This window comes from Eumetopias jubatus, unplaced genomic scaffold (assembly GCF_037043125.1).
Source record: "Eumetopias jubatus isolate StellerSeaLion01/CBP00866 unplaced genomic scaffold, mEumJub1_p1.0 scaffold_122, whole genome shotgun sequence".
Classification (NCBI taxonomy): domain Eukaryota; kingdom Metazoa; phylum Chordata; class Mammalia; order Carnivora; family Otariidae; genus Eumetopias; species Eumetopias jubatus.
In genome coordinates, this window is record NW_028274928.1 from 131,208 (window position 1) to 157,046 (window position 25,839).

Below are 25,839 nucleotides of genomic sequence, written 5' to 3' on the forward strand. Positions count from 1 at the left end.
ATGATAAGGGGCCTCAAAAGGTTTGTTGGCTTAAGTGTCAACAAATTCATTTATTTTAAAGTCTGAAATACAGTATTACCTACTTAGTTCCCGTGAGGTTAAAGATAATACGCCTGTATGGAAAACGTGAGTTTGAACATATCGTGTAGGTTTGGACCCTGCTAACGATTGTAATGAACCGGTTTTGTTTGGCAGTTTGCATGTGAACTTGGACATGGGCAAAGCCGCATATGGATGGAAGATCATGAAGGACGAGAGCATCCCCGGCACGGTTGTGCGGACCAGCACCATCCCAGAGGAGCTGGGGCGCCTGGTGTACTTGCTCACGGACAAAACAGGTACTGCTCCTGGTTCATGTTTGCCTTTGCGTGCTCGCCCAGGGCAGGGTGACGATGGTGTGCATGTGCCTGTGTGCGCTCACCGGCATCCAGTGCAGGGTGACCCTGGCGCGTCTGTGTGTGCATGCATGTGTGCGTGCGTGCATGTGTAGCGGCGTATTGAAGTCATTCAAATTTAGGATTTTCCAGACTCCGCTGAACACTGGCACACAACTAACCTTCACCTTTGAATAAACACAGTATCATTAGAATTAGCAAAATGTTAAATCCTTAGAGATTTAAATGACATGTTTATATATTTTTGATTCTCTGCTGCCATACCATTCTTTGTTTTATTAGTGCGGCTTCTGGAGAGGAAATACTGCTTGCCTGTTTATTACAGGATGATACTTGTGAGCTGTTGGAAGAATGTAACACGATGTGTGTGGGTTTGGTCTTTTGACAGTAATGTTCTCCTGAAGAGCCTTCCAAGTGACTATCCCACCCTCAGGTCCCTGCCCCAAATTTTATTTGCCCTTATTCCATCAAAGAATCCTTGTCAATCCTTAACATAATAAATAAAACATAAACTGAATCCAGTGAAAATCCTAGCAACAGGTGAAATCCCTTCCTGATTTCTTCATTCATAGTTTAAATTCCTGGTAACTCTTGGGGCGCCTGGTGGCTCAGTCCCTTGCCCATTGACTCTTGATCTCAGCTCCGGTCATGGTCTTAGGGTCGTGAGATCAAGCCCCGTGTTGGGCTCTGTGCTCAGTGGGGGAATCTGCTTGAGATTCTCCCTCCCTCCGCCTCTCTCCTCAGTCACATATGCTCTCTCTTTAAAATAAATAAGTCTTAAAAAATATCTCATAGTAATTCTTAGTGAACTAGAACTAAGGATACTTGTATAATATGATAAAATGTGTCTCAAGTAAAATTCAACATTATTTTTAATAAAATACTAGAAAAAGCTTAGTCTGGAAAGAGAGAAATCTAACCGCCCTATTAACATGTTTCATTCTGGCCGTTGCAGTAAGACAAGAACTAGAAATAAGCTCTCTGCCTGAAAGATGGAGCAAATATTTGTAGATGAAATAATGAACCAAGGGAATCAACTGCTAAGAGTACGAACCAATGAAGTGTCAGGTCACAGGTCAGAATAATAAAGTAGCTCCCTGCGTGTCAAGCGGACGGAAGAGGGAAGGCCCCACTCGTGGTAGCGCAAGCGCGTGTGAAACACGTGGGCATACCGACGTGAGGGGAGTGAAGGGCATGTGAGGATGATCAGACCTTACAGAGAAACGTGAAGGAAGACGTAAACCAGTGAAGGGACAGACTGCAGTCTCCAGCGCAAGGTCCCCAGCGCGAAGATACGGGATTGCGTAGAGCCTGCCTTCACGATGAAGTGATAGGTTTACTGCAGTTCCAGTCAAAATCCAGTTGCCTGTGGCACGTGGTTTTGTTTTGGTTTTTAATTTAGAGTGGGTTTTTTTGTTTTTATTTAAGTAATCTCTATCCCCAGCGTGGGGCTCGAACCCACAACCCTGAGATCAGGCGTCACACACTCCACTGACTGAGCCAGCCGGGCACCCCAGCGGCATTTGGTGTGGTCAGGGTTGGTCATTATGGCACGTCGGGGGCTGTCCCGTCAGGTGATGCTCGTAAGTCCGAAGAACTCCAAAGTAACGAGGGGCTCAGACTCAAGAAGGTAGGCTGCGAAAATGCCATCAGATTTCTCCCTTCCCATCCTCACTGAGCCGACAGGAAAAGATCCAGAGAATAAAGTGTGGGAGACACGCAGGCGTGCCTCCGCAGAGGTTGAGTTATTTCTGGGAGACAGGTGGGACTATTTTGATGGAGAAGCTGGAGTGAAGCAAACCCAAACTCAAAAAGATTCCTGAAGTGACCCCACAGAAGAGCGTCCTGGGGAATCTGTGAGTTTACAGCACACAGGTCTGTGGGGGGCGGCACGGGAGGCTGTCAGGCTGCCCACCGGCGGCAGGAAAAGCCCAGCTATGCTCAGCCCTGCACTCAGCAGCCTGGACCTTGTGCATAAATACAATCGGAAACCAGGAACAGCAGCATGCACTCAGAGTCCCGCACAAACAGGCACGCTGTGCCCCAAGTGCACAGATCTGTGCGTGTTCACAGAGAAGCCCAACGGAGCCCTGAGGCAAGGGTACTGCATGACAGAAGGACTTAGTCACACCTGCAAATTCAGTGTCAGAATTAAACTACATTTCCACATACCAGCAACAGTGGGGGCACTTAATTCCAAAAAGGCCAATTAGAATAGCAGCAAAATGTATAAAGTAATTAGAAATAAATCCAAGCAGAACTTGTGTAAAGCCTGCATGGATATAAGTTTGAAGACCTGAGCAGGAGCTAAGCGAGAGGGTGGGCATCTCAGTGCCACACCCCGTGTGGAAAAGTCCGACCTGTCTGAGGCGCACACTGCCCCAGGACCTTGTCTGCACCATTGGTGGGAGCGTTACCTGGTGGCCACCGCTCTGTCCGAACGGACGAGCCCCGACAGCCTGCGCACCGCGGTGCCCCTCTGGCTCCTGCTCCCCAAGGAGACACGTGCGCACGCGCAGCAGGAGACAAGCCCAGGGATGTCCATGGCATCATCTTGGACAACAAAACCAGACTGAACATAACAAAAGTGATTATCAGTACAATGCATAAATTGTGGAGTGTTTGCAGTTGAATGCTAACTAGCAATGACGGTGTCACGGTTTAATGTTGAACCAAGAAAGGTCTGGGGCCTTCCCCTCTCGGAATTCTGTGCTCCCCTCCTGCCCTGTGTGTGAGGTGCGCGGCGTGCTTATCCGGGGAGCAGGTGCGGGCTGGGCTGTCCTGTCTGCAGCCCACCTGCTCTGGTGGCCACTGAAATCTGCATGTAACACAGCTAAGTGTGGTGCCTGTGATTTCACGTCGGTTCGCAAACGAGAAGCATATGTCAGCACACAGTATGCTTGAGAGTGACTGGTTCTCTCTCCTCTTCCCGTGTCTCTGGATGTGTGATATCAGCAAGGGAAGAAGGATTTTGTGACATCATTTCTTCTTAAAATGCTAACTTTTTAGTATGCATTTTAAATGGTGATGGGGTCATCATTCTCCTTTGTTTCATCATAGCTCCTCCATTTGTCTTTGAATTCTGAGTTCCATCCAGGATAAGGAAGAGTGGTTTTGCCCAGAGTCGTAAAGTAAAACCCCATTTTCCTCATGTCTTACTCTGCTGCTTTCACAAAGCAAAAATAAATAATCTGGGCTTCTGAGATTTAAAAAGAATTACAGAACATTATATAAAATATGTGAGTGAGAGAATCTTACACATTTCATTTTCCAAAAGGCCTTTTTGTTCCAGAAGTCACTGAAGGGACCCTCTGTCACCACTTCCTAGTGTTGGAGCCACATGGAGTTTTAAACATTTTTAGTGTTTTTAAAAATTTTTGGTCTTGAGCTTTTTCAGACCCTTTCTCCGTAATCGGAAGGTGAACGCCACCCACGGCACATCAGGCGAGCCACACGCTGTGCCAGCCCTGTGCCTGTCCTCGCCCTGGGGCCATGGGGCCGCGGGCACTTGCCCTTCACGGGTCCTCCTCCCTGAGGGCACTCAGGAGGGAGTGTTGCCTTGGCTGCTTCTAAAGGCCACACGGACCAAATCGCAGGAGAAGGACATTGAGGACGAGTTGTGTAATTGTCACCACACTGCCAGCACATAGTAGGACGAGTCTAGAAACCAGCTTCTCACACAGATGGAGGCCGCCGGCACACGGGGGTTGGGCCCTCACCTCTGGGCAGCGTGCGGCCTCCGGGGACCCCCAAGCCTCCGAGCAGAGCCATGCGTTGTCTGCCGGGAGGGCTGCATGGCTCGAACTTGCGCTCACCTGCCCTGCCGGGGGGTCCGGCGCAGCTGCGTATCTGTTGTTACTGGGAAGCGTCGTCCGGCAGGGACTGAAGTAACTGTGCTCTGTGTTGTAGTAGTCTCGTCGTGTGACTGATTCAGGTCCTCTGCAGTTGGCCGGGGCCCAGTGGTCACTATGGTGGGCTCCACCATCGCAGAGGGTCTGACGGGGGTGGTGGTTTGGCAGAGGGTAGAGAACTTGGGGTGTAAGACCGTATGCAGACATCATCTGCTTAATCGAATGAGCTGCTGTGTGAGGAGCCTTTCGCTGCTGACCTGCCCATAAGGCGGTCCTCGGCGTGATCGTGATCGGGCTTGTGCCTCATCAATACGCTTTCTGACAAGAAGCGTCCATCACGCGGCCTCTCGTTTGCCCCAGCAGAACAGAGAACGAAGTGTCCCGCAATTGCATTACAGTTTCCTTCTTGTGGACAAGAAAGCGGTGTGGTGTAATTAGGTTTGATTGGGGTGCACGTTTCCGGTAAGATCTGAAATGAATGATGTTGCCATAGTGACGCGTGTGGCCAGCAGTGCGTGAAACATGAAGCAGTTCATTCGACAAGAGCGGACATCTGTTAGCTGCCAGGGTGCAGAGCATGTTGACACTGCCCAGAAATGGTGGACGTGCCGTGATAAATGAGCAGACGGCGCTGGCATGCTAGGGCAGGTCGTCTGCACCGAGTCCGCTGGGGAGCCCCCATCTCTGCGCCGGCTGCTCCTGAGAGCGGTGCTGCGGAGGGCTCGGAAATCATAAAACTTCGCTCCGGCTGCAGCCTGTTAGAGCGAGCCGCGAATTCCTTTGTTGGGAATCTTTATGCTCCTGTATGACAGAGCATTCCCAAAGCACGCCCTGAGACAGGTCATTTAGGATGCGCACCGTGTCGATAGCACCCGTCACCTGGCTTGGACGTGCGGTTTGCACCCGGCTCGTGTCAGCTCCCAAGGCCGCATCCTCTGCAGCGGGAAGCGCCGTGTCCACAGTGGCAGGGGCAGCGGACCATGGCGTGCGTGCCTCGCCGGGGAGACCTGGCGCTGGGGGTTATGTCCTGTAAGCCAGGGGCCCTGTAAGCTGGGGCCAGGCACAGGCTCTCTGGCCTGCAGACGACAGCTGGGGCCTCTGGCGCCAACACACCTGCAGGGTCTGGCACTGTGCATGACCGGAGCGCGCACTTGTGTGTGTGCTGGGCTGTTCACCCCAGGTGAGGCACTTGATGCAGGCAGTGGTTGAACAGAGGCCTATTGTACTGGGAACCGCGGTCTTCTGAGAAAGCCTCATTTACAGCAAATACAGATTAACAAAGAATATGGCCACAGTCTGCAGGGTATTAGAAGTTGTGTTTCCATCCCTCATTGCTTCGTGGTAAAGTCTGAGTAGCTTTGTGTTGATCTCACGTGATCATTGCTCACGGCCTGGATCCTGCGCTGGAAGTCCATGGGGTTGGGTGGGTGGCCTGTCCCCAGTGTGCTGCGGGCAGACTTTCCTTTGTTTCTGTGTGGTTGCCACGCCCTGGCTGTCCCACGCACGAGCTGCGGTGTGGCCGCGCCACCCACCAAACACTGGGTCAGAACACTTTGCAGCTGCGTCTCCAGCAACGTGTCCTCTGCCTGCCTGTGAATCGTCTCTGTCGCTGCCCTGAGACGTGTGCCTGCAGGACTTTGTCCTTAGAAATTGAGTTCCCCTCTACCTGCTTTGCTGCTCGTCCTCCAGAGCCCTCTGCCTTATTAAGGAGCTACAGCATTTTCCTTCTTCAGGAATCACAAAACACGCCTTTTGTCCAAAGACATTTTCCGTCCCTGGCGCTCTCCTAACGGCCAGGTCGCGGGGAAGCCTTCTGGTGGCGTCTGCCCATCCCTATCATGAAGCTTCAGACTTGGGACATACTAACAGTTGAATTAAGATGACAAAAATTGTATGACCTATCAATTGATTGAAATCATGAAAATTGTTTAAGATTTGAAAAGCGGTTTTGCATTACTGACTCTTTTAGTAACTGGCTTAACCTTAGACGCCCCTGCTGTACAAGAGGGTGTAGAAAGTCTCAAACTCGCCCTGACTTTCCTGCTCAGCGTTTTACAGGGTCTGCTGTGAAATAGAAACATCATTGAAAGTTAAAAAGATCCTTCCAGGATTCACCTTAGTATGTTAGAAGATACGCGCCCCTACATAAAGGAGCGTCTGCATCCATAACCCAGTCTCTCACCCAGCGAGATGCAGATGCATTCATCCAAATGGCAAAATAACTGAGCCAAAAATTTCATCGTTTATTTGATGAAATGATAGTCATTTGTTTGAATATGTCTGTTATAACCTCCATAAAACGTGATTTATCAGCAACTAGGACGAGGGTACCAGATGCAGCGTTTGACTCGGACGGCAGGCCACTGGGGCAGGTCGCGCCAGCGTTGGGCACAACCACCGTGTGCTGTCAGTGCGGTCCGAGCTCCCTCACAAGGCCACCTGGTGCACAGCAGCAGCCCCCTTGCTTCCCTGCCCTCGCTCAGCCCTCGGTGACCCCTGGTCGACCGTATGCCTCAGCCGGTCTGCCTGTGCTGGACTTCTCCCAGGAGTGGAAGCTCACACCGTGTGGCCTTCTGTGTCTGGCTTCATTTGCTCAGCAGACACTTTCCAGGTTCACCCGCACTGTCGCGTGTCTCAGTACCTGACTGCTTTCTATTGCAGGCGATACTCCGTCGTGTGGATAGACCACATTTCATTTCCATCTCAGTTGAGGGACATTAGTGTAGGTTTTCCTGTTTCTGTTTGGAAGAATGCTGCTATGAGCAAGGTTCTAGCCAGGGCGGGTAGGCAAGAAGAGAAAGGCATCCATGCTATAAAGGGGAGTGAAGCTAGTTGTGTGTGACATGGTCTTCAAACAGAAAATCATAAGGAGGGGTGCCTGGGTGACTCAGTCGTTAAATGTCTGCCTTTGGCTCAGGTCATGGTCCCGGGGTCCTGGGATCAAGCCCCTGCTCCCCAGGAAGCCTGCTTCTCCCTCTCCCACTCCCCCTGCTTGTGTTACCTCTCTCACTGTGTCTCTCTCTGTCAAATAAATAAAATCTTTAAAAAAAGAAAATCATAAGGAATCCCCTAAAATCTGTTAGAAGCAATAAATGAATTTAGTAAGGTTTGAGATACAAGATGAATATACAAAAATGAATTGTATTTCTATACGCTAGCAACGAACTATCCAAAAATAGAATTAAGAACACAATTCTGTTTATGATGGCATCAAAAAAATGAAATCAGTATTTTATAGTGTTAAGATGGCAATAGGATTCCCCAAATTGATTTACAGATTCTACACGATTCCTCTCAACATCCCAGCTGCCTTCTTTGGAGAAATTGACAAGCTGATCCTAGAATTCCTGTGGAAATGCAGGGAGGGTGGGCGCCCAGAGTGGTGTAAACCATCTTGAGACAAGAGCAAATGGAAGGACTCCACAGTTCCTCATCCCAGAGCCTGCCACCAGGCTGCAGGGATCAAGACAGGATGGTGCTGGTGTGAGGACAGACCTTGAGATCGAGGGGGTGGCATCCACAGTCCGGACATCAGTCCCTAGCTGGACACTCAGACGACTTCCAATAAGGCTGCCAGGACGGTGTGCCGGGAGGAACTAAAGCCTGACGCTGCCGGTCGACTGGATTCCAGCACGGGTGCCGCCATCCTCACTGGGGAGGACCAGCCCCTTCAACTGACAGGCAGGGAGAGCAGGACGTCCACATACAGAAGAATGAAGGGGGACCCCTACCTCACACCACACACAAAAACTAGCTCCAGATGGATCACAGACCTACATTTAAGACCTAAAATGATCATTTTTTTAAACTGCTGAGTTTTCAGAAACTACTCTAAACTTGTCTTTTGTTTCATTCTCTTTGGCTCCATTAAGCACCAGAATAAAGAACTTCTAGGTATCTATCTTAATAGAAAGCTTTATAGGGCACCTGGGTGGCTCAGTTGGTTAAGCGACTGCCTTCAGCTCAGGTCATGATCCTGGAGTCCCGGGATCGAGTCCCACATCGGGCTCCCTGCTCAGCGGGGAGTCTGCTTCTCCCTCTGACCTTCCTTCCTCTCGTGCTCTCTCTCTACCATTCGCTCTCAATAAATAAATAAATAAATAAATAATCTTTATAAAAAAATAAAATAAAAATCTTTATAAACATAACCCAAAAAATAAAAAATAAATGTAAACAAAGCCCAAAAGAAGAAAGAAATAGTTTAAATCTGGATATGTTATCTTTTAATTATTTTAAACTAAATTTTTAAATGCAACAGTGTATTTACTATTTTAGTATGTGCTTGTATGTGTCTATGGGAACTCTGTGGCCTCCCATAATTTCAAGGGGTCTTTGTGCATTACTCTAGAGAGTTCTCCAAACGGCAGCAGGAAGCAAACGTAACTGCGTAGTTGGAGTTTTCATCTCAGAACTTAAAATGCTATCACCAGGCTGACTGAGGACAGTGAGCTAAAGCAGTGTATTAAGGTAGCAGTCACTCGGGGCACCTGGGTGGCTCAGTTGGTTAAGCGACTGCCTTCGGCTCAGGTCATGATCCTGGAGTCCTGGGATCGAGTCCCGCATCGGGCTCCCTGCTCAGCGAGGAGCCTGCTTCTCCCTCTAACCCTCCCCCCTCTCATGTACTCTCTCTCTCTCATTCTTGCTCTCTCAAATAAATAAATCTTTAAAAATAAATAAATAAAAAATAAAATAAAATAGCAGTCACTCTACAGCTCCAGATTTGCTGTCTAGAAACAGTCTGTGATCGGAGCAGTAATCATGATGTGCCTTTGGTTTTGGAAAATACTTGCTGTCCACATGGAGTATTGCATTTGGGAATGCCAGAATGCTCGTCTTCAGTAGTCTCGGGAGCAAGATGCTCTGAGTAAACCATCTACCATGTGACTCAGAGAGATGCCACCCTCAAGCTGTGGTGGGTTAATGGGCATAGGACCTGATCGTTGGCACAGGAAGAGGCGGGCGGATGTGCCTCTGACAGAGGGGCTCTGCCTCTGCACAGAGTGTCTGCAGAGCCCAGAGGCCCATCAGCACCCAAGTCCAGACCGTAGGGAACACACTGGAGCAAGTTCATTTACAAGGAAGAACGAGAGAGCAGAGAAGACTGTGGCCTTGGGCTCAGGAGGCTTCACCTGGACCCACACTCAAGCAAACAGTGTAGAAACACAACGGGAACCAGGCCTGGCCTTGGTATTTGATGCTGAGGAGCTCCTGCTGTTTGTTGCTGTGATAACATGGGGGTTACATTTATTGTAGCAGCCCCTTCTGTTGTTAATAGCTGACACGCTCAGGCAGGAAGTGGCAGGTCCCAGGAGCGTGGCCCTGAGGTGGTCCTTGCTGATGTGAGGCCTCCATTCGCCACTTTACATGATGCCATTCTGTCCGCTTTGGGGTACGTTGGACATTTCCCTTAAGAAACGCAGACGGGTTGGGACAGAAAACACATTGCCGGAAGTCAGTTCCTGGCACTTCTTGTTCTCACATTTGTAGTTGAAATTTCTTGCATGTTCTGCTTTATCCCCGCAGTCGGTACACCTGTGTACACGCATGTGCACATGCACACGTACGCACACACAGCACTGTGAGAGCGATGCTCCAGCACGCGCCCCGAGGGTGTCCCGGGTGCGTTTGCACACAGTCGGGCGTCTGGCCATAAGACATTCTAAGTCAGCGTTGTTCTCCTGAGGTCAGCTCCCATACTAGAGCAGCATACGTGTGCCGGCGCCTGGTTATCCTCGGGACCGCCCAGCGGGACCAGCTCCTCGTCAGCCCCTCCAGGGAAGCCGCATGAGCATGGAAGTCTGTAGACCTTCCTCTCCACAAACCCGCCCAGGTTCCCCTTGCTTCTCTCCGGCCCACCGAGGCAGAGGTGCAGAGGGGCTCACACCTGAGGGCAGGATGAGGTACGTGTCTGAAGAACCGTCAGCCGCACCTCCCACACACAACCCCGTCGTGTCTCAGGTGCGCTTCCCGCCGCAGCGCGGCTTCCTGCTCGCACTCCGAGGCTGCCTCGTGGCGTTGACCGCCAGCCGTTAATAACTCCGTGCGTGGCTCCAAAAACCAGTTCAGGGGGACACGTGGTTTTTCTCTAAACATATTGTCATCTGCTTTTAAAAATATTCGCGTATTCCTAAATCCGTGTTAAGTACCACAAGTAACAATAGTCTGCAAAGTCAGGAAATTAAAAAAAGAAAAAAAAACAGTTTTTCCAACAGATCCAGTTTTCAGGACAGGAGGGTATTACGTAACAAAGCGTCTTCTGCTTTTTTGTTCAGTGCTTTCCAGCCTTGGGCTCTAGCTAGAAAACTTTTTCATCTGGTTGAGAAACAGTAATGTAATTGTTTCCGTTTCTGTCCTTTGGTGTCAGCATCCTGTATCTTTCTGCCAAACCTCCCCTTCCTCTTTATTTATTCATTTATAATTAAAATCAGTTAGCATATAACATTAGTTTCAGAAGTACAGGTCAGTGATCTGTCAGTCTCATATTACACCCAGTGCACGTTACATCACGTGCCCTCCTTACTGCCCATCACCCAGTTACCCCATCCCCCACTTACCCATCTCCCCTCCAGCAATCCTCAACTTGTTTCCTAGAGGTAAGAGGTTTGTCTTATGGTTTGTCTCCCTCTCTGGTTTCATCTTGTTTGATTTTTTCCCTCTCTTCCCCTATGATTCTCTGCCTTGTTTCTTAAGTTCCTTGTTTCAGTGAGATCATATGATAACTGTCTTTCTCTGATTGACTTATTTCGCTCAGTATAATGCCCTCTAGTTCCAACCACATTGATGTAAATGTTCAGTATTCATCCTTTCTGATGGCTGAGTCATATTCCATTGTATATATGGACCACGTCTTCTTTATCCATTCGTCTGTCGATGGACATTTGGGCTCTGTCTACAGTTTGGCTATTGTGGACATTGCTGCTATAAACATTGAGGGTCAGGTGCCCCTTCTTTTCACTACATCTGTATCTTTGGGGTAAATACCCCAAAGTATTTGGGGTATTTAATAATTGGGTAAATACCCAATTGCTGGGTTGTAAGGTAGCTCTATTTTCAACATCTTGAACCTCCATACTGTTTTCCAGAGTGACTGCCCCAGCTTTGCATTCTCACCAACAGTGTAGGGGGGTTCCCCTTTCTCCACATCCTTGCCAACATTTGGGACGTTAAAATATGTGATATTACACTTAGCTTAATGAAGGACGAGATGTAGCTAAATCAGGTGCTTAGGCATATTTTGCCTTGATAAAACTAAACTGTCATTCAATCATTATACTTAGTACTATATTTAATTCCATGAACCTTAGAATTACTTCCTAATCTTGCCGTTGGGAAGCAGAGGTTCATGACCTGACAGAGTCAGCACGTGCATGAAGAGCAGAGGCATCCCCAGTGTCAGGTGCCCGAGCTTACAGACGCCAGAGGCCATGCGTGCTGCCGTGCTCCACGTATCAATGTCTCCTCCGGCGTGAGGAGGAGGTCTCCTGCAGTACTGCTTTAGGAGAATCTTTGGTGCTGGAGAGGCCAGTGTGACCCCGGGTCCTGGAGAAGACGCAGGAGAACGCAGTCCGACCTGTGCCCTCTGCGCACGTCCTGTTCATTCCTGTGTCTTCGGTGAAGTGTCGTAGCAGGTTTCTTCCAGTGGCTGGTTGTCTGCTGCGTGCGGTACTGATGCAGCCAAGGGGTCTGGGTTTCTTTGTCATACTTTTTACTTCGATGCACTTTTGTATTCCTTACGTCGTGCGGACTGTGAACTCGTGGTAAGCGTGTGTTCGCCCCCGCCTTTGTTCACATGCTGTCTGGGTTTGTGAGTTGGGCGTGCCCACACCCTCTCCCAGACAGGCTGGCTGTGACTTGGGACGGCTCGCTCACGCTGGGTCATGGGGACGTGCTTGTTGGACAGCAGTATCATGTCACCGCCTTGGCAATGGAGGCAATCGTGTGTTTCAATTCCTTTTTCCATGATGAGTGGAGAGTGTGGGAGGAGGACACGCTGATACCAAGCGTGAAATAAACATAGTTCTCATACACACGGTACAGTTGAGGTGATCATGGAAGTGCGTTTGAAAGGGAGTGAGGTCAAGCAGCCATCACTGAGCTTTGTCTCTTCGGTGTCTTGGCCCTGATCCAGTTGACAGCATACTCAATGGTGAAGGGAAAGAATCAACGTGAGGGGGACCGATTGCTGGAAGCGTGGTGTCTTAACACCGAGGCACAGGAGTGTGGGGTTTACGTTCCTCTTAATTCTCTGAAGCTGATCCTTCCTTTTCCCACACTCCAGATATTGCGTGGAACCACCATTGCCTTGTGTAGAGACCAGCTCTCTCCCTGGGCACTCTGGTCCAGGTGATAAGGGACTGTGACTTGGGTATCAGGATTTAAAATCTCCCAGGTGGTGAGTGGGCAGCAGTGCTCAGGGTCTGCTGGGATGCACACAGTCAGACACAGAGCCACTGCCCAGCCTGAACGCAGCATCCCCACCCTGTTGATCTGAGGCCGTGGAGCAGGAGACCTAATCCCATGGGCACCTTGGAGGTCCTACCCACTCTGCTGCCTTGATGTAAAATACATGCAATCTTCAAAGAAAAACTATTCATTTAAAACCAAAATGTTTTATTATAACAGTGTGTAGTCTCAAGACTTCTTAAGAACGTGAGCATTTGCAAGGTATATATGGATAGGGGCACCTGGGTGGCTCAGTTGGTTAAGCGACTGCCTTCGGCTCGGGTCATGATCGTGGAGTCCCGGGATCGAGTCCCGCATCGGGCTCCCTGCTCGGCGAGGGGACTGCTTCTCCCTCTGACCCTCCCCGCTCTCCTGTACTCTCTCTCTCTCTCATTCTCACTCTCTCAAAATAAATAAGTAAATCTTTTTTTAAAAAAAGGTATATATGGATAGTAGAATTTACATAAGGAGACCAGTATAAATGTAAATTTATCACTAGGTAAGTAAATGTGTAACTGTCAAATCTTAACATAATTTAGGGCGAGTGCCTCTGAACAGTTCTGTGATTCTGAGCTGATGCCAGTCGACGGCCTTGCTGAGCACCCAATGTGGGCGGAAGGCATCCTGGTCAGTATAACGTGTGGGTCACTGGCATGGCCCTATATGTAGATTCAAACTGTACTCTCCGAAATCTCATCTTTAAGAATCTACCCCACATAAATAATGGTTTTGTAGCTGCATTTTTTGGTGATAACAAAAAATTTTAAACCATCTGAGTATCCGTGTTTGGGAGGAAGATCCAGCAGAACCTTGTGTACCATACTGGGTTTATGGTATACCCCCTAAAAATAACGTGGAATACCCCTGTGTGTAGTCATGTGAAAAAATAGTTTATAAATGCATACTTGTCTCTACCAGTGGAAAAGTTGGAAGAGGTTATATACCTAAACTAGGTGATCCCAGGGTGTGAGAGGGTACAACAAGTATTTACAACTTTTAATATAAATGAAGGCCTCCAATTCCAGAACGATGGAGTGGATGTTCTTCTCCCTGTCTGTCCTGCTGAGCACACCACGCACCTGACGTGCTACGTGCAGCGCACACAAGAAGACCGTGAGCGGGGAGGGAGGAAGGCAGGCTCGCCCCATCAGGAGGACCAGCAGTCAGTTCCCTGGTGTTCCGCTTCGTGCCCAGACTGGGGCCTGGAGAAGCCAGCGATGCAGAGATGCCAGTGGGCACAGACAGGCCGAGAAGAGCTGCTCTCTGTGACCGAAGGAGCAGCCTGGCAAGACAGGAACACTCACGCTTCCATTCCAGCCGTTGGAGAAAGCACAGCACACGTGGCCCCGTGATGATGTGACGGACGGAGGAGTCACCACGGCGGTGGCCATCCCATGGCCACATGTAAGTGTGTCCAGTCAGCGCATGGTGCAGCAGCAGCTTGCACAGTGTTCCCTGTCCATTTGTGCTCAGCAAAGGCCCCACCCTCTGTCTCCGAAGACCAAGTGGGGACCCTAGACTTCCAACCTCTCCTGGCTGTCCAGATGACCCAGCTCCCAGGCCAGCATGGAGTCCAAGAAGGCTAAGGGTCGGACTTTCATGTCTGCTGGGCGGGCAGCCTGGACAGCCATTGTCACAAACAGAATCAGCGCGGTGAAGAACTGATGGGTCGTGCCAGACTAGGGGTGGGCGAGGGCATGGATGTGGCCACGGATGCAGGTGAGGACCATGTTGGTGCAGATGGGATGCCTCTGCATCTTGATGGCCATGCTGGCCGTGCAGATCCACACATGACGGTGACGTGAAGCTGATATGCTGCGCGGTGCCGGGCACTGGTCTGATCCTGCGCCACTCAACACAGGGACGGCCAGTGGGGTGCCAGGCGGGGGATGCGGGCAGCCCCCTGTGCCGCTGTGGAATCCAGAATTGCTGCAGGAGAAGTCAGAAGAGAGGCCAGCAGCCCTTACTCAGGAGGCTGGCGGACACGAGAAAGGCCTGTGGTAGGCGTGCCACCCAGGGGGAGGAATCACACATTTCCTTGTGAGGTAGCAGTTTTTTCTTTAAACTAGAGTTGTTTCTTATGAAATGCATATGTTTCTTATTTTTTCCTATCATTTCATTGAGATTCCTGGTAGTTGCTATTTTCTAAACTGGAGAGCTCTAATTCTGTAATCGTCTAGCATTTCAGGGGCCTGGCAGGTCCCAGCAGCCGTGAAGTGCACTGCCCAGCTGACATTTCATGTAGACGGTGGACATTGCTGGTTGTGTTTGAGGGAGGGAGGAGAATGAAGGGTCCTTATTCTAGGAAGGCGGCACCAGTCAGGAGGTCAGAAGCCATTCCCGAGTCTCGCAAGTCGGGATGAGCGGTGAGGGCCCCAGAGTACATGTAGCTGCGGCAGAGCCCCCGCACCACACCTGTGCGGCTGGTGTGAGGAGGTCTGAGGGTTGGCAGAAAGGACGGAGCATGATGAGGGCGGCGTGTGGGGCAGCTCCGTCACCCGCCTCCGCCTGCGTGCCTGTGGACCCCCTCGCCAGCCTCAGCCGGTGTTTCACGGTGAGGGGGTGGGCGGCAGGGCGGCGGCAGTGCCCGCAGTCAGGCGCTCAGGGGGCGCTCCGGCAGGGGCGGGTGCTGCTGGTCAGGAGGCGTGCGGGCCAGGTGGCGGAAGGGGAGGCCAAGGCTGTGCGTCCACAGGGTAGAACAACCATCCTAGAGGAAGAGTGGGTGGAGCTGGGCACCATGAGATCTGGGAATGGTGACACCTTAGACCCTAGAATGTCTGCAAAGCCAGAGAATCCTAACAGTGTGGCCCCAGCACGACACACACACAGACCAGGGGAACAGAAAAAAACCGCACCCGTAAATGGGCAACTAAGGCAGGACGAGGAGGGCAAGAGCGGACAGTGTCCTCGCACGTGGTGCCACAAGAGCTGGACAGCAGCGTGCAGAAGAAGGAAACCGGCCCTTTGTCCCGCACCACACAAGATGAACGCAGGACTGAAGACCAGAAACCATAGAGGTTCCAGAGGAGAACACGGGCAGTAATCTCTTTGACATCGGCCTTATCAACATTTATTTGGAACTGTCTCTCCAGGGAAGGGCAACAAAAGCTAAAATAAACAGACAGGATTCCATCAAATGGGATTTCATCAGACTACAAAGCCTCTTCAGAGCCAAGGAAACCCATCAACAAAATGAAAAAGGAACCTATTGAATGGGAGCAGATATTTTCAAGTCATCCATCCTGTAAGGGGTTAATATCCAAAAACATATGAAGAACTTAGACAACTTAGTATCAAACAATTAAAACGCCCCAGTTTAAAAATAGGCAGAGGATCTGAAAGGACATTTTTTCAAAGAATACCTGTAGACACATGAAAAGATGCACAACATCACTAATCGTGGGAGAAATACAAATCAAAACTACGATGATACATCTCCTTCACACAGGTCACAGTGGCTAAAATCAACAGGTGTCGGCAAGGATGCAGAGAAAGGGGAACCGCCGTGCACGGCTGGTGGGAACGCAAGCGGGCGCAGCCCCTCTGGAAAACGGTGTGGAGGTTCCTCAAGACATTAAAAGGAATCACCATGTGATCCAGCAATTGCACTTCTGGGTGTTTATCCAAACAAAATGAACACTAATTCACAAAGATACACACCACCCCTATGTTTGCAGCAGCATTATTTACAATATCTGAGATCTGGAAACATCCCAAGCATCCATCCGTAGATGAATGGATACGGGAGAGGTGGTAGAGACCTATGTTACTCAGCCATAAAAATGAAATCTTGCCATTTTTGACAAAAAGGATGGACCTAGAGGGTATGGTGCGCAGTGAAATGAGTCCGAGAAAGCCAAAGTTGCAGAATCCAAATAACCAAACACAAGAGAAACAGACTCAAAGACATGGAGACAAATGGGTGGTTGCCAGAGGGGAGGGGGCGGAGGAGGGGGGAGAGCCGCAAACCTCCGGTTATCAAATGAGTCCCGGGGATGTACAGTACCGCATGGGGAGTGTGGCTGGTGATACTGTACTAGGGCTGTGCGGTGACCGATGGCGACCGCACTCAGACGGGGAGCATTTTGTATAAAAATAGCGAACCGCTGCCGTGTACACCTGAAACAGATAGTGTATGTCAGCCTCCAGTTTTCACAAAAAAGAAACACGGAAGTGTTCCATCCAGTTCCAGCAACAGCACTGTGAGACGGTGGGTCTTCGCACTGGGTGAACTGGGCGCATCCCCGTTCCATCCCCGCGGATCCCGCGGTGTGAGCCAGTGAGCAGGGCAGAGCACCCTTCGCTTAGGGTCTTTTGCCACTTGCGTTCAGTGGTTTACAAACCTAAAGAAATAGTAGTTTATTCTTGGTAGGAACTGTGCAGGTGTAGTATTCTTATTTTTGCCATACGTGTAAAATTGTTAGTAATAAAAAGGTTGAAAAGTATTATTTATTGTCATCGTATTTATAAACTGCCTCATACCACAGCCCACCATAGATTAGAAGCCTCACATTCAGTGTATGTCAGAGGAAAAAGTGTCTACAGGAAATTCTTTAATGATGTCAATCTGATAAGTAAGATATTTTTTTTTAAATAATAAATTTTCAGGGAACTGCTCATTTGGGCACACGTAACAGAGGTGAGCTTGGTGCTTATTCTAACAGGAATTAATGTACAATTTCATTAGCTTTTGATGATAGGTAACTATCGTCTTCATCTCAAATCTTTGATGTAAATAATTTCTAGAACTTCCTTATTTCATTTGGAAGCTGAATTGTTTTTAATTACATTCTTTAAACTATTTTAATTAATTCTGCTTTACTTAATGAGGATGACATAACCAGGAAACCCTTTTAAACTGTACTTCTCACATAATTTTGATTTCAGGAAACTTAGGTGCCATTTAATTGAGGTACTAAACGGGCTAAATAGAATTTTGAAAAAGCAAAATTTCTAAAACTGATCAGCATCCCTGAGAAGAGCTGCTCTTTGAAATTTATGAGACCCTAATGTATGTATTCTATCCATTCTTGTAAGAAGGTTATTCAAAACAGTCTCTGAAACAGTGTTATGAAATACGGATTTTCCTTCATGTTAACGTAGCCTTCCTGTCCTGTAGTGGGAGTTCTGAGCTATTTTGTTTTGAACACCAATGTGTATGGAGTCATGGATAGATGTGAAAACACTTTTTATTATATCTTCCACATCACATGTGCCAAAGAAAACAGAAGTTAGTTAATATTTTATGGGTGCCTTGTAACCGTGTGGAAAGCCCAGCTTCTAACTGACTGGGGATAGGATTGTTCATACCCACATTGATAATTACATCAGTCAGTGGGTGATCCTTCTGTGAGCTGTGAGGTAAGTGCAGAAAAGCCCGGGGGCCTACATGACTGCACTTTTCGTTACCGTACCTGACGCCCATGCTCACAGGTGTTCACACTTCCCCAGGTTGCTTTACTTCTAGAAAACCCAGTAAGCAAAAATCCTATGTGCGTATTGTGTGTGCATTTTTATATTAAGTGATACACATACACAATGTTTAGGGTTTTCAGAGTCATGAAGATGTGTACCATTGTGAATTTATGTGTCACTTTTAATGAAAATTCACCGTTTTTGAAATAATGTTAACGTCTCGCTGCCTTTCATGATGTTACTTCACTGTATTTGGCAGACCCAAGACATCTCATAAAATTGACCTGTGCGTGCTCCTCTCTTAACTGACTTCCTTACACACCAGGGGTGAAGCACTTCCTCATGCTCAAGCACACGTGAGTGCCTGGCCTACATGGACTGGCTGTCCCCAGGAGTGAGCCCTGGCCATCTGGAGGGACGTGAGCACCTCCAGGCAGCTCACCGGGCAGAAGCCCAGCTAAAGGGAACGTGCCTCCCTGCTCACTGACCTTTCTGTTGCTCCACACGATGCAAGTGGTGCTAAGGGTTAAATGCATCTGTTTCTGTTCAATGAAAAATACTTAATTTTTCAAAATTGGGTGTTTTTTTTAAAAAACTGGTAGGCACGCTAATTTGGGACTAGTTGATGTCTTTCTCAGGCAGTGTTCTAGAGTATAATTACAAAGGTAGTGACTCTGTTTTCCAGTTTCACGCCTGTCTCTTTCAGAACAGGCAGAAGTTATATTTGTACCAAACAATGCATCTGAACTGAAAGACAGAGGCCACACTTTCTTCAGGTAGTTAGAGCCCTTCACATTATCGCGCTCTTCCGGAGGGATCTGGGAGGGACACTTGTCCTCAGTGGGGAAGGACATTCCTAGCTGCTGGAATTACAGAGCAGAGCATTCTCACTGCCGATGGGCGCCCCGCTATGAGAGCTCGGCCCGTGGAGGTCCACGTACGGGATGGGGAGTCCTGGTCCTGTTGATGAGCTTTCCTCTGTGACCTGGTCTTTGTTGCAGGAACCCTCACCCAGAACGAGATGGTGTTTAAGAGGCTGCACCTGGGGACTGTGTCTTATGGAGCAGACACGATGGAGGAGATCCAGAGCCACCTCAGGAATCCATACTCACAGGTAAGCTCATTGGCATCCGCATGGGAGCAGCCTGCAAAAGTGCCTGGCTCTGTCGAACCAGCCTGAACCCACTGTATCCGCTGATCTGGAAATCGGCAAACATCTTTGAATGTCCTAAAACACTCAGTTCTAATTTATAAATCAAGAAGCAGTTTTTGAACCAATTTTATTTTATTTTTTTTATTCTTTGTAAAGATTTTATTTATTTATTTATTTATTTATTTGTTTGTTTGTTTGTTTGTTTGTTTGTTTGATAGAGATAGAGGGAGAGCACAAGCAGGGGGAGGGAGAAGCAGGCTCCCCGCTGAGGAAGGAGCCCGATGTAGGGCTCGCTCCCAGGACCCTGGGATCATGACCTGAGCCGAAGGCAGCCACTTAACCGACTGAGCCACTGAACCAATTTTGAATAAGCATTTCTATATTGTAAAATAATAGAAAGGATATAATGACCTTAAACCATTTATTCATATTAAATAATTTTCTTAGTGAAATATTCCAAAAGATTACTCAGGATAGGTAGTATTTTTAAGACTATTAAGTAGAATACTGCATCACAGGTGTTTCTTACCAGTTCCTCTGGGTTTCTTCATAATTAGTAAGACTTTCTCATATTTTCTTGCCTTTTCCATAAACAGAAGTAGACACACGGGATCGTGAGCCCTATGTCCCTGTCATTCGGCCTCAGCCGCTGTCCGTGCACCGCAGACCTGGTTCCCTCCGTAGCCCTGCTCCTCTTTCACCATATCACTGTGAAGTGAAACTCAAATGTCATGTTATTTCATCTGCAAATACCTCGTCTGTGTCTGGATCAGATAAGGACTCCTTGGGTGGAGGCAGGGGGCGTATATCCTAAGTCTTGGCCTTTCCCTGGAGCTTCAGGAGCTCTCTGAAGTTGCAGGGACAGGAAATACACAGCCTAGTAGCCACAGTGTTTGCCAGAGACTTGGTAGGCCGTGCGCTCTGCAAGTGCGTCTGTGGCCCGGGAAGGTCCTGACACGCCAGATCCTGACATGGGGCCCACAGGGCCACGTGTTCCCACAGATGACAGGGTGTGGGGCAGGCAGACACAGGCCACTCTGCAAAGGTCAGTTTAGGCCGCAGAGGTCCCCTAGCCTGTTCTCAGGTAGCGTTCGTGTTGCACTCATTTGAATTCACTGATTCTGGGTAACCAAACCTTGCAAGCCCAGGGTGTCTAAGATGCTGCACACACAAGGCTGTGGTTTGAACCCAGTGCCAGCCATCACTTCCCTAGGCTGCTTTTCTGCCTCTCTGTTGGCCTATTGTGAGGTTCGGGCACCCCCGTTGTAACAGGCCAGCATATATCAGGTGCAAACGTGCCATCACCCGCCCCCCAGGGAAGCGGGGCCTCGCATGTACACAGACCACTGCCGCCTCGAGGCTCCCACGGGCCGTCTGGCAGCGGCGCCCCCAGAGGCTGTAGGCCCTGTGTATTGATGGTCATACTTCTGACTTGACTTCCACAGACGGGGCTGAGCCACACACGCCCTGAACAGTTTCTGCTCTGACCGAATTCAGGTGTACTGTCTGCCTTACATTCAGTTTGTGAAAACCTCTTTCTTCTGTAATGTTTACCAGAACGGCGTATACTTTACTTTTCAAGACGCTGTCAAAAGAAAAGTATCTAATGCATATGTGTTTATTGGATGTAATGATCACTTACACAAGCACACATATACTTAAAACCAAGCCCTTTCTTCAGTTGGATGTCACTCAGTGCAATACAGAGCATTTTGTAACCTAGAACATTTATTAACAGAAGGAAAATCTAAAAAGGAGAAGGAATAGGTCTTCCCTTCTCCTGGTAATCTAGGTCTAGGTCGAAACAGTACCAGGTAAAATCTGTTTTTAAAAAATAAATTTACATTATGCATGAATATGATTTTAATAGCTCCAAATAAGCTGTTTTCTAGAAAATTTAGAAACAGAAAGGATGAGTCAGTGTATAAAAATAGCAGATATTTAATACTTATTTCCACGGAGGAGGTCTTTTAAAAATCTTTTTTCGAAGCTGTCTGTTGGTTGGCTGGTTAGATAGTACTCTTTTGTAAAATTGATTTTATTCCTGAGATTCTGTCTTTTTATTAAGATGATAATAGTCTACCAGGTCCACTGCAATGTAACATGAATCTTTCATAATCTGATTATATTTCCCCTCCGGAAGCATTTGGTGATGGAGGGCATAATCTTTAATGGCATTTGTGTGAAATGAAATTCTACAGCCATCGATAAACAGAGTCCTAAGGGGAGTCAGCCGTGTTGCGTGCCGCTCTCCCTTTGCCGTGCAAGCAGCAGGCAGGTGGGAGGCGAGCGCAGGGGAGAGGCAGTGCCAGCTGCTGAGCTGCACGAGCAAACCCTTCATTAGACAGCACTGTGACTTCACGGGCAGAGTAGTCACGGCTCGGTGGCTCTGCATGCCCCGTCCAAAAGCGAGAGCCTGGCTTTCTCAGGAGGGCCGTCACAAGTGGCCATGAAGGTAACCGAGGAGCCTCTGTGGTCCTGCTCCACCTCCCCCTGGAGCGGGGGGGAATGGCCACTCCACTGACGGAGGCGAGTGCCCTCGAATGCAGCCTGGTGCGGGGGGAGCCAAATGGAGGGAGCGGGGAGTCACGTCCGGAGCGCAAGAGTCTGAAATAGGAGGTGGGGATCAGTTTTCGTCAGATGCCGGGGTTACTGTCATGCACAAAACTAGCTCTTAATACAGAGGCTGTGACAGGCTGGATTCCTTTATTGTATTAAAGGAAGATTCGTAAGTATTTTTTCCTGCTTTTAGCTTTAGTGCACTTCAGGTACAGCACTTTTTAATGAAACATGAAAGCAGTTAGGAGTATATGGCTCTGGTTTGCTCTTTAACTCACCCCATCTTTACAAGGAGAACAAACATGACTTATTACGGACTTAGCAAGCCAATGCCATGGATCAAGTGAATGTAGAAAAGGAAAACCCTCCGACTCTAAGTACTGCAACAGTTTGGTAGCCGTGCCGACCAGGAGACGCAAGTGCTGACAGCGCTAGCACGGACACGTCACGTGAGCGAGCCCGTTCCATAAGAGCTGCTTGTCTCATCCCTCACTGATGCACTCATAAAAATCACACGTGCTGGTAACTCCAGTATCAACTACGTTGTCTCTTTAATTTTGTGACGTTCGTATTTTATCAGATGCAGTCTCAAGCTAGCGGGAATGCTACCAGTTCAACACCACCAAGAAAGGCCCAGTCCTCAGCTCCCAAAGAGAAAAAGTGTTAGCAGTCGAGTCCACGAAGCTGTGAAGGCCATTGCGCTGTGCCACGTGACCCCCGTGTATGAGCCTCGAGCCGGCGTGATCGCGGAGGCCGAGTACGCAGAGGCGGACCAGGACTTTAGCGACGGGAACCGCACCTACCAGGCCGCCAGCCCTGACGAGGTCAGTCGGGGCCTCTTAGAGGATCTCAGATACAAATCTGCATCAGAGGCACAAGAATTCGTTCTTCCAGGGGCATGAATGCAAGGGGAGCTTTATTATCGTGTCTAATGGTGCCTTAGCTCCAGGCCTGAAGGCCACATGGCTCTCTCGGATTCGTGCATTTGGTCCTGGTGTGTCCACATACCCCAGAAAGTCTGAGTGAGTTACTGGAAAACACATGGGAAAAATCAGAGTTTTACTGATTTGGAAACTGATTTGTGACCGAGTCAGATCTTAATAAAGCTGCTGGCGCCTGGACTGTTCCTCCCTCATCATCCCATCTTCTTAATTCCACGTGAATTGTCAGGCTTACGTGTTAAATTTCCAGGTTTGTTCGTTTGTTTGGGCAGAATTTAGCTATAGCATATCTATTTCAAAAGAGAATTAGGCTATAAATCATTTCAAAAATCTACAGAAGACAGAAACAGTAAAATCTTCAATGTGGCAAATTAGTCATTTCTGACCTTACATCATTTTTTTACTTTTTTTTTTTTTTAAAGATTTTATTTATTTGTTTTTGTCAGAGAGAGACAGAGCACAAGCAGGGGGAGCAGCAGAGAGGAGAAGCAGACTCCCTGCTGAGCGGAGAGCTCGATCCCAGGACCCTGGGATCATGATCTGAGCCAAAGTCAGACACTTAACCGACTGAGCCACCCAGACGCCCCCATTTTTTTTATTTTTAGATTGATAAAAGTCATTGTTAAATTAATTTGCCCAATTCCTGTTCAGCCAGTATATTTTAAAAAACGTTTTCTTATGCCCTCCCTTTTAGTCAAGGTTCTTGAGATGATTCTGTAATCAAACCAACCATGGAAGCAATATAAGCAAACAACCTTCTTTTTTTTTTTTTAAATACTGTATGAAATTGGATCATGTAATAACTCCCAAAAAGTACCATCAATCACAGTTTAAAAAAGAAAAATCTGATCTAATGTTTTTTTTTTTTTAAAGATTTTATTTATTTATTTGAGAGAATGAGAGAGAGAGAGCATATGAGAGGAGGGAGGGTCAGAGGGAGAAGCAGACTCCCTGCTGAGCAGGGAGCCCGATGCGGGACTCGATCCCGGGACTCCAGGATCATGACCTGAGCCGAAGGCAGTCACTTAACCAACTGAGCCACCCAGGCGCCCCTGATCTAATGTTTTAAAGAGAGGAGCCCAGTGATTCTCGTAAACGAGTATTTCAGAAGAGCGAGGTCCTTCTGTAATGACATCACAGCAAGGAACTTGCACGCCGCTTTCCCCTGAGATATCTGTGTTGGGGAGGCTGAAGGGCTGGGGCCTTAGGCTGCCGCTGGGAACCACAGCATGAAACCAAGAGCGCCAAGGTGCTGGGGTGTAACGTGTACTGCAGAGTCTGGAGCGCTGACAAGAGCGTCCCTGTTGTGCTGAATAAAATTAATTAAGAGGTCAGAAGATAAATCTGTGAGTTTCCCGTGTTAGGAAAGGCGTTCTGTGAGTCATAGCTAGAGCCGGCTTGGGACCTGGGCCAGAGAAGACTGTGTAGTTGTGTGTTGTGGGTGCCGGCTTGCAGGGGCTCGTGTCCTGCTTCCCTGCAGCTGGGAGCAGCCAGTCCTGCCTGTTTATTCCTCGAAAGCTGCTTGCGACCATCCTGATGGGTTTCGTTCCCAGAGGCGCCCTCAGTCCATGTCTGCCGTCTCCTGGGAGCCACAGGGGACACACCGGCACCCTTCATCCTGTCTGCGTGGCACGGGGACTGACAATTTTGTTTTCTTCAGTCTTTTTTGTGTATCTGCCTTTTTCTGTACCTGTGCATGGTTCCAGAAGTGCTGATTGCTGGGCCTGGTGTGGAGCCAGTGCTTCTCCATTCTAGGGACGCACTAAGTGGCCCCCATAGCTGAGAACCACTGAGTCTCGTGAGTCTTCCTGGGCGCTCCCTATGGTGTGCGGGAAGCACCTCGGCGGAGCAGGTGGGGAGTGCCGGTGTGCGTGGTCCCTCCACAGTGCCCCCCACAGGCCGCACGGTGGAGACAGACACTTGGGACCCCTTTACCTTGTTCTGACTTCATAATGACGAAGAACAGTAGCAAGAAACCCGAAGTGCACCAGCAAACGCTTGGTGTTTTACTAAGCTTTATGCACCGCTGTATGATTTGAAAACCAAATTTATTTTTGAAGAGGTAGTTACATAGGCACTGCCTTATTTATTTAGTCAGGAAATTATCCCACGGTAACCAAAACAAGCTACTTTAGAAATTATGACATGTCATTACTCAGGGGAAAAACAGCCAAAAAGATGAAAGTTCAGTTTTTCTTTAAACGTGGAAAGCTGAGACCGGTTTCACTAGCTCCAGCCTCCCCTCAGTGCTCGCTCACATGGAGACACCTCCCTGTCTTCCCCCCCCCAGCCCCCGCAGCTGCCTGCCACACCCCTGCGGCCCTGGGCCCCCTCCACTGCGGAGGGTCAGCTCAGGGGTGATTTAGCTGGAGCAGACCTGCTGATGCACCCCCAGTGTCCCAGGCACACTGCGGGTCACACAGCTTGCGTGGGGCTGAGTGCCTCCCAGACATGAAGCGTTCAGGGAGCTGTGCTCAAATCATTCCCATGCACCCCAACTTCTCCCCATGCCTCTGCCTGCACCCCACCCAGGATGCTCTTGTTGGTTCACAACCAGCTGACAGTGGGCTCGTCAGGGCTGGGGTAAAGGGAACTTCCACTCTTAAACACTGTTGTATTACTATTAGACATTTTTACAGTAACTTTATTATTCCTATAATTAGTTTTTAAATTAAACTGAAAAGAATGAAAGAGGCTGAAGACAAAGAAGGATCTCAAAGCCTGTTTGATCCTGAACCATCACCTTCATAGCAGCTTGTGTGGGTCGACCTGGCACGTTTTGGGTGTGGTGTGGTGCCACAGGTGTTTGAGGGGAGGGGTAGTGCTCTTTCTCGACCTCCTCAGACTCTTGTCTTCTTTTGTGCCCTGTGAGGGTCTCACCCGGACCGCCCCCCACACGGTGTGCAGGTCTCAGCCACCGCCCCCCCCTCCCCGCAGGTGAGCTGGTCTCACCCGGACCACCCCCCACACGGGTGTCCGGGTCTCAGCCACCGCCCTCCGCCACCCCACCCCCCCACCTCCCGGCGCGTGTGTGCAGGTCTCAGCGGGACCCTTGAGGCCCAGGCTGCAGGGAGGTGCTGGGA

At 49.0% G+C, this 25,839-nt stretch overlaps 1 protein-coding gene across 1 annotated transcript; it reads left to right on the plus strand.

Annotated features, from left to right (window-relative positions):
- On the plus strand, positions 1-22,717 carry LOC148161590 (putative phospholipid-transporting ATPase IIB). Its single transcript, XM_088020721.1, has 5 exons — positions 1-20; positions 196-338; positions 19,105-19,217; positions 22,396-22,477; positions 22,551-22,717. The coding sequence occupies exons 1-5, from the start codon at positions 1-3 to the stop codon at positions 22,715-22,717; spliced, it is 525 nt and encodes a 174-aa protein (XP_087876847.1).
- The last annotated feature ends 3,122 nt before the right edge of the window (positions 22,718-25,839 follow it).

Bases quoted from the DNA above. Each gene is read 5' to 3' on its own strand.
- LOC148161590 (XM_088020721.1), top strand. From the start codon at position 1: ATGATAAGGGGCCTCAAAAG. The intron at 21-195 runs GTTTGTTGGCTT...TTTGTTTGGCAG, and splicing joins ATGATAAGGGGCCTCAAAAG to TTTGCATGTGAACTTGGACA. The intron at 19,218-22,395 runs GTAAGCTCATTG...GTATTTTATCAG, and splicing joins TCAGGAATCCATACTCACAG to ATGCAGTCTCAAGCTAGCGG.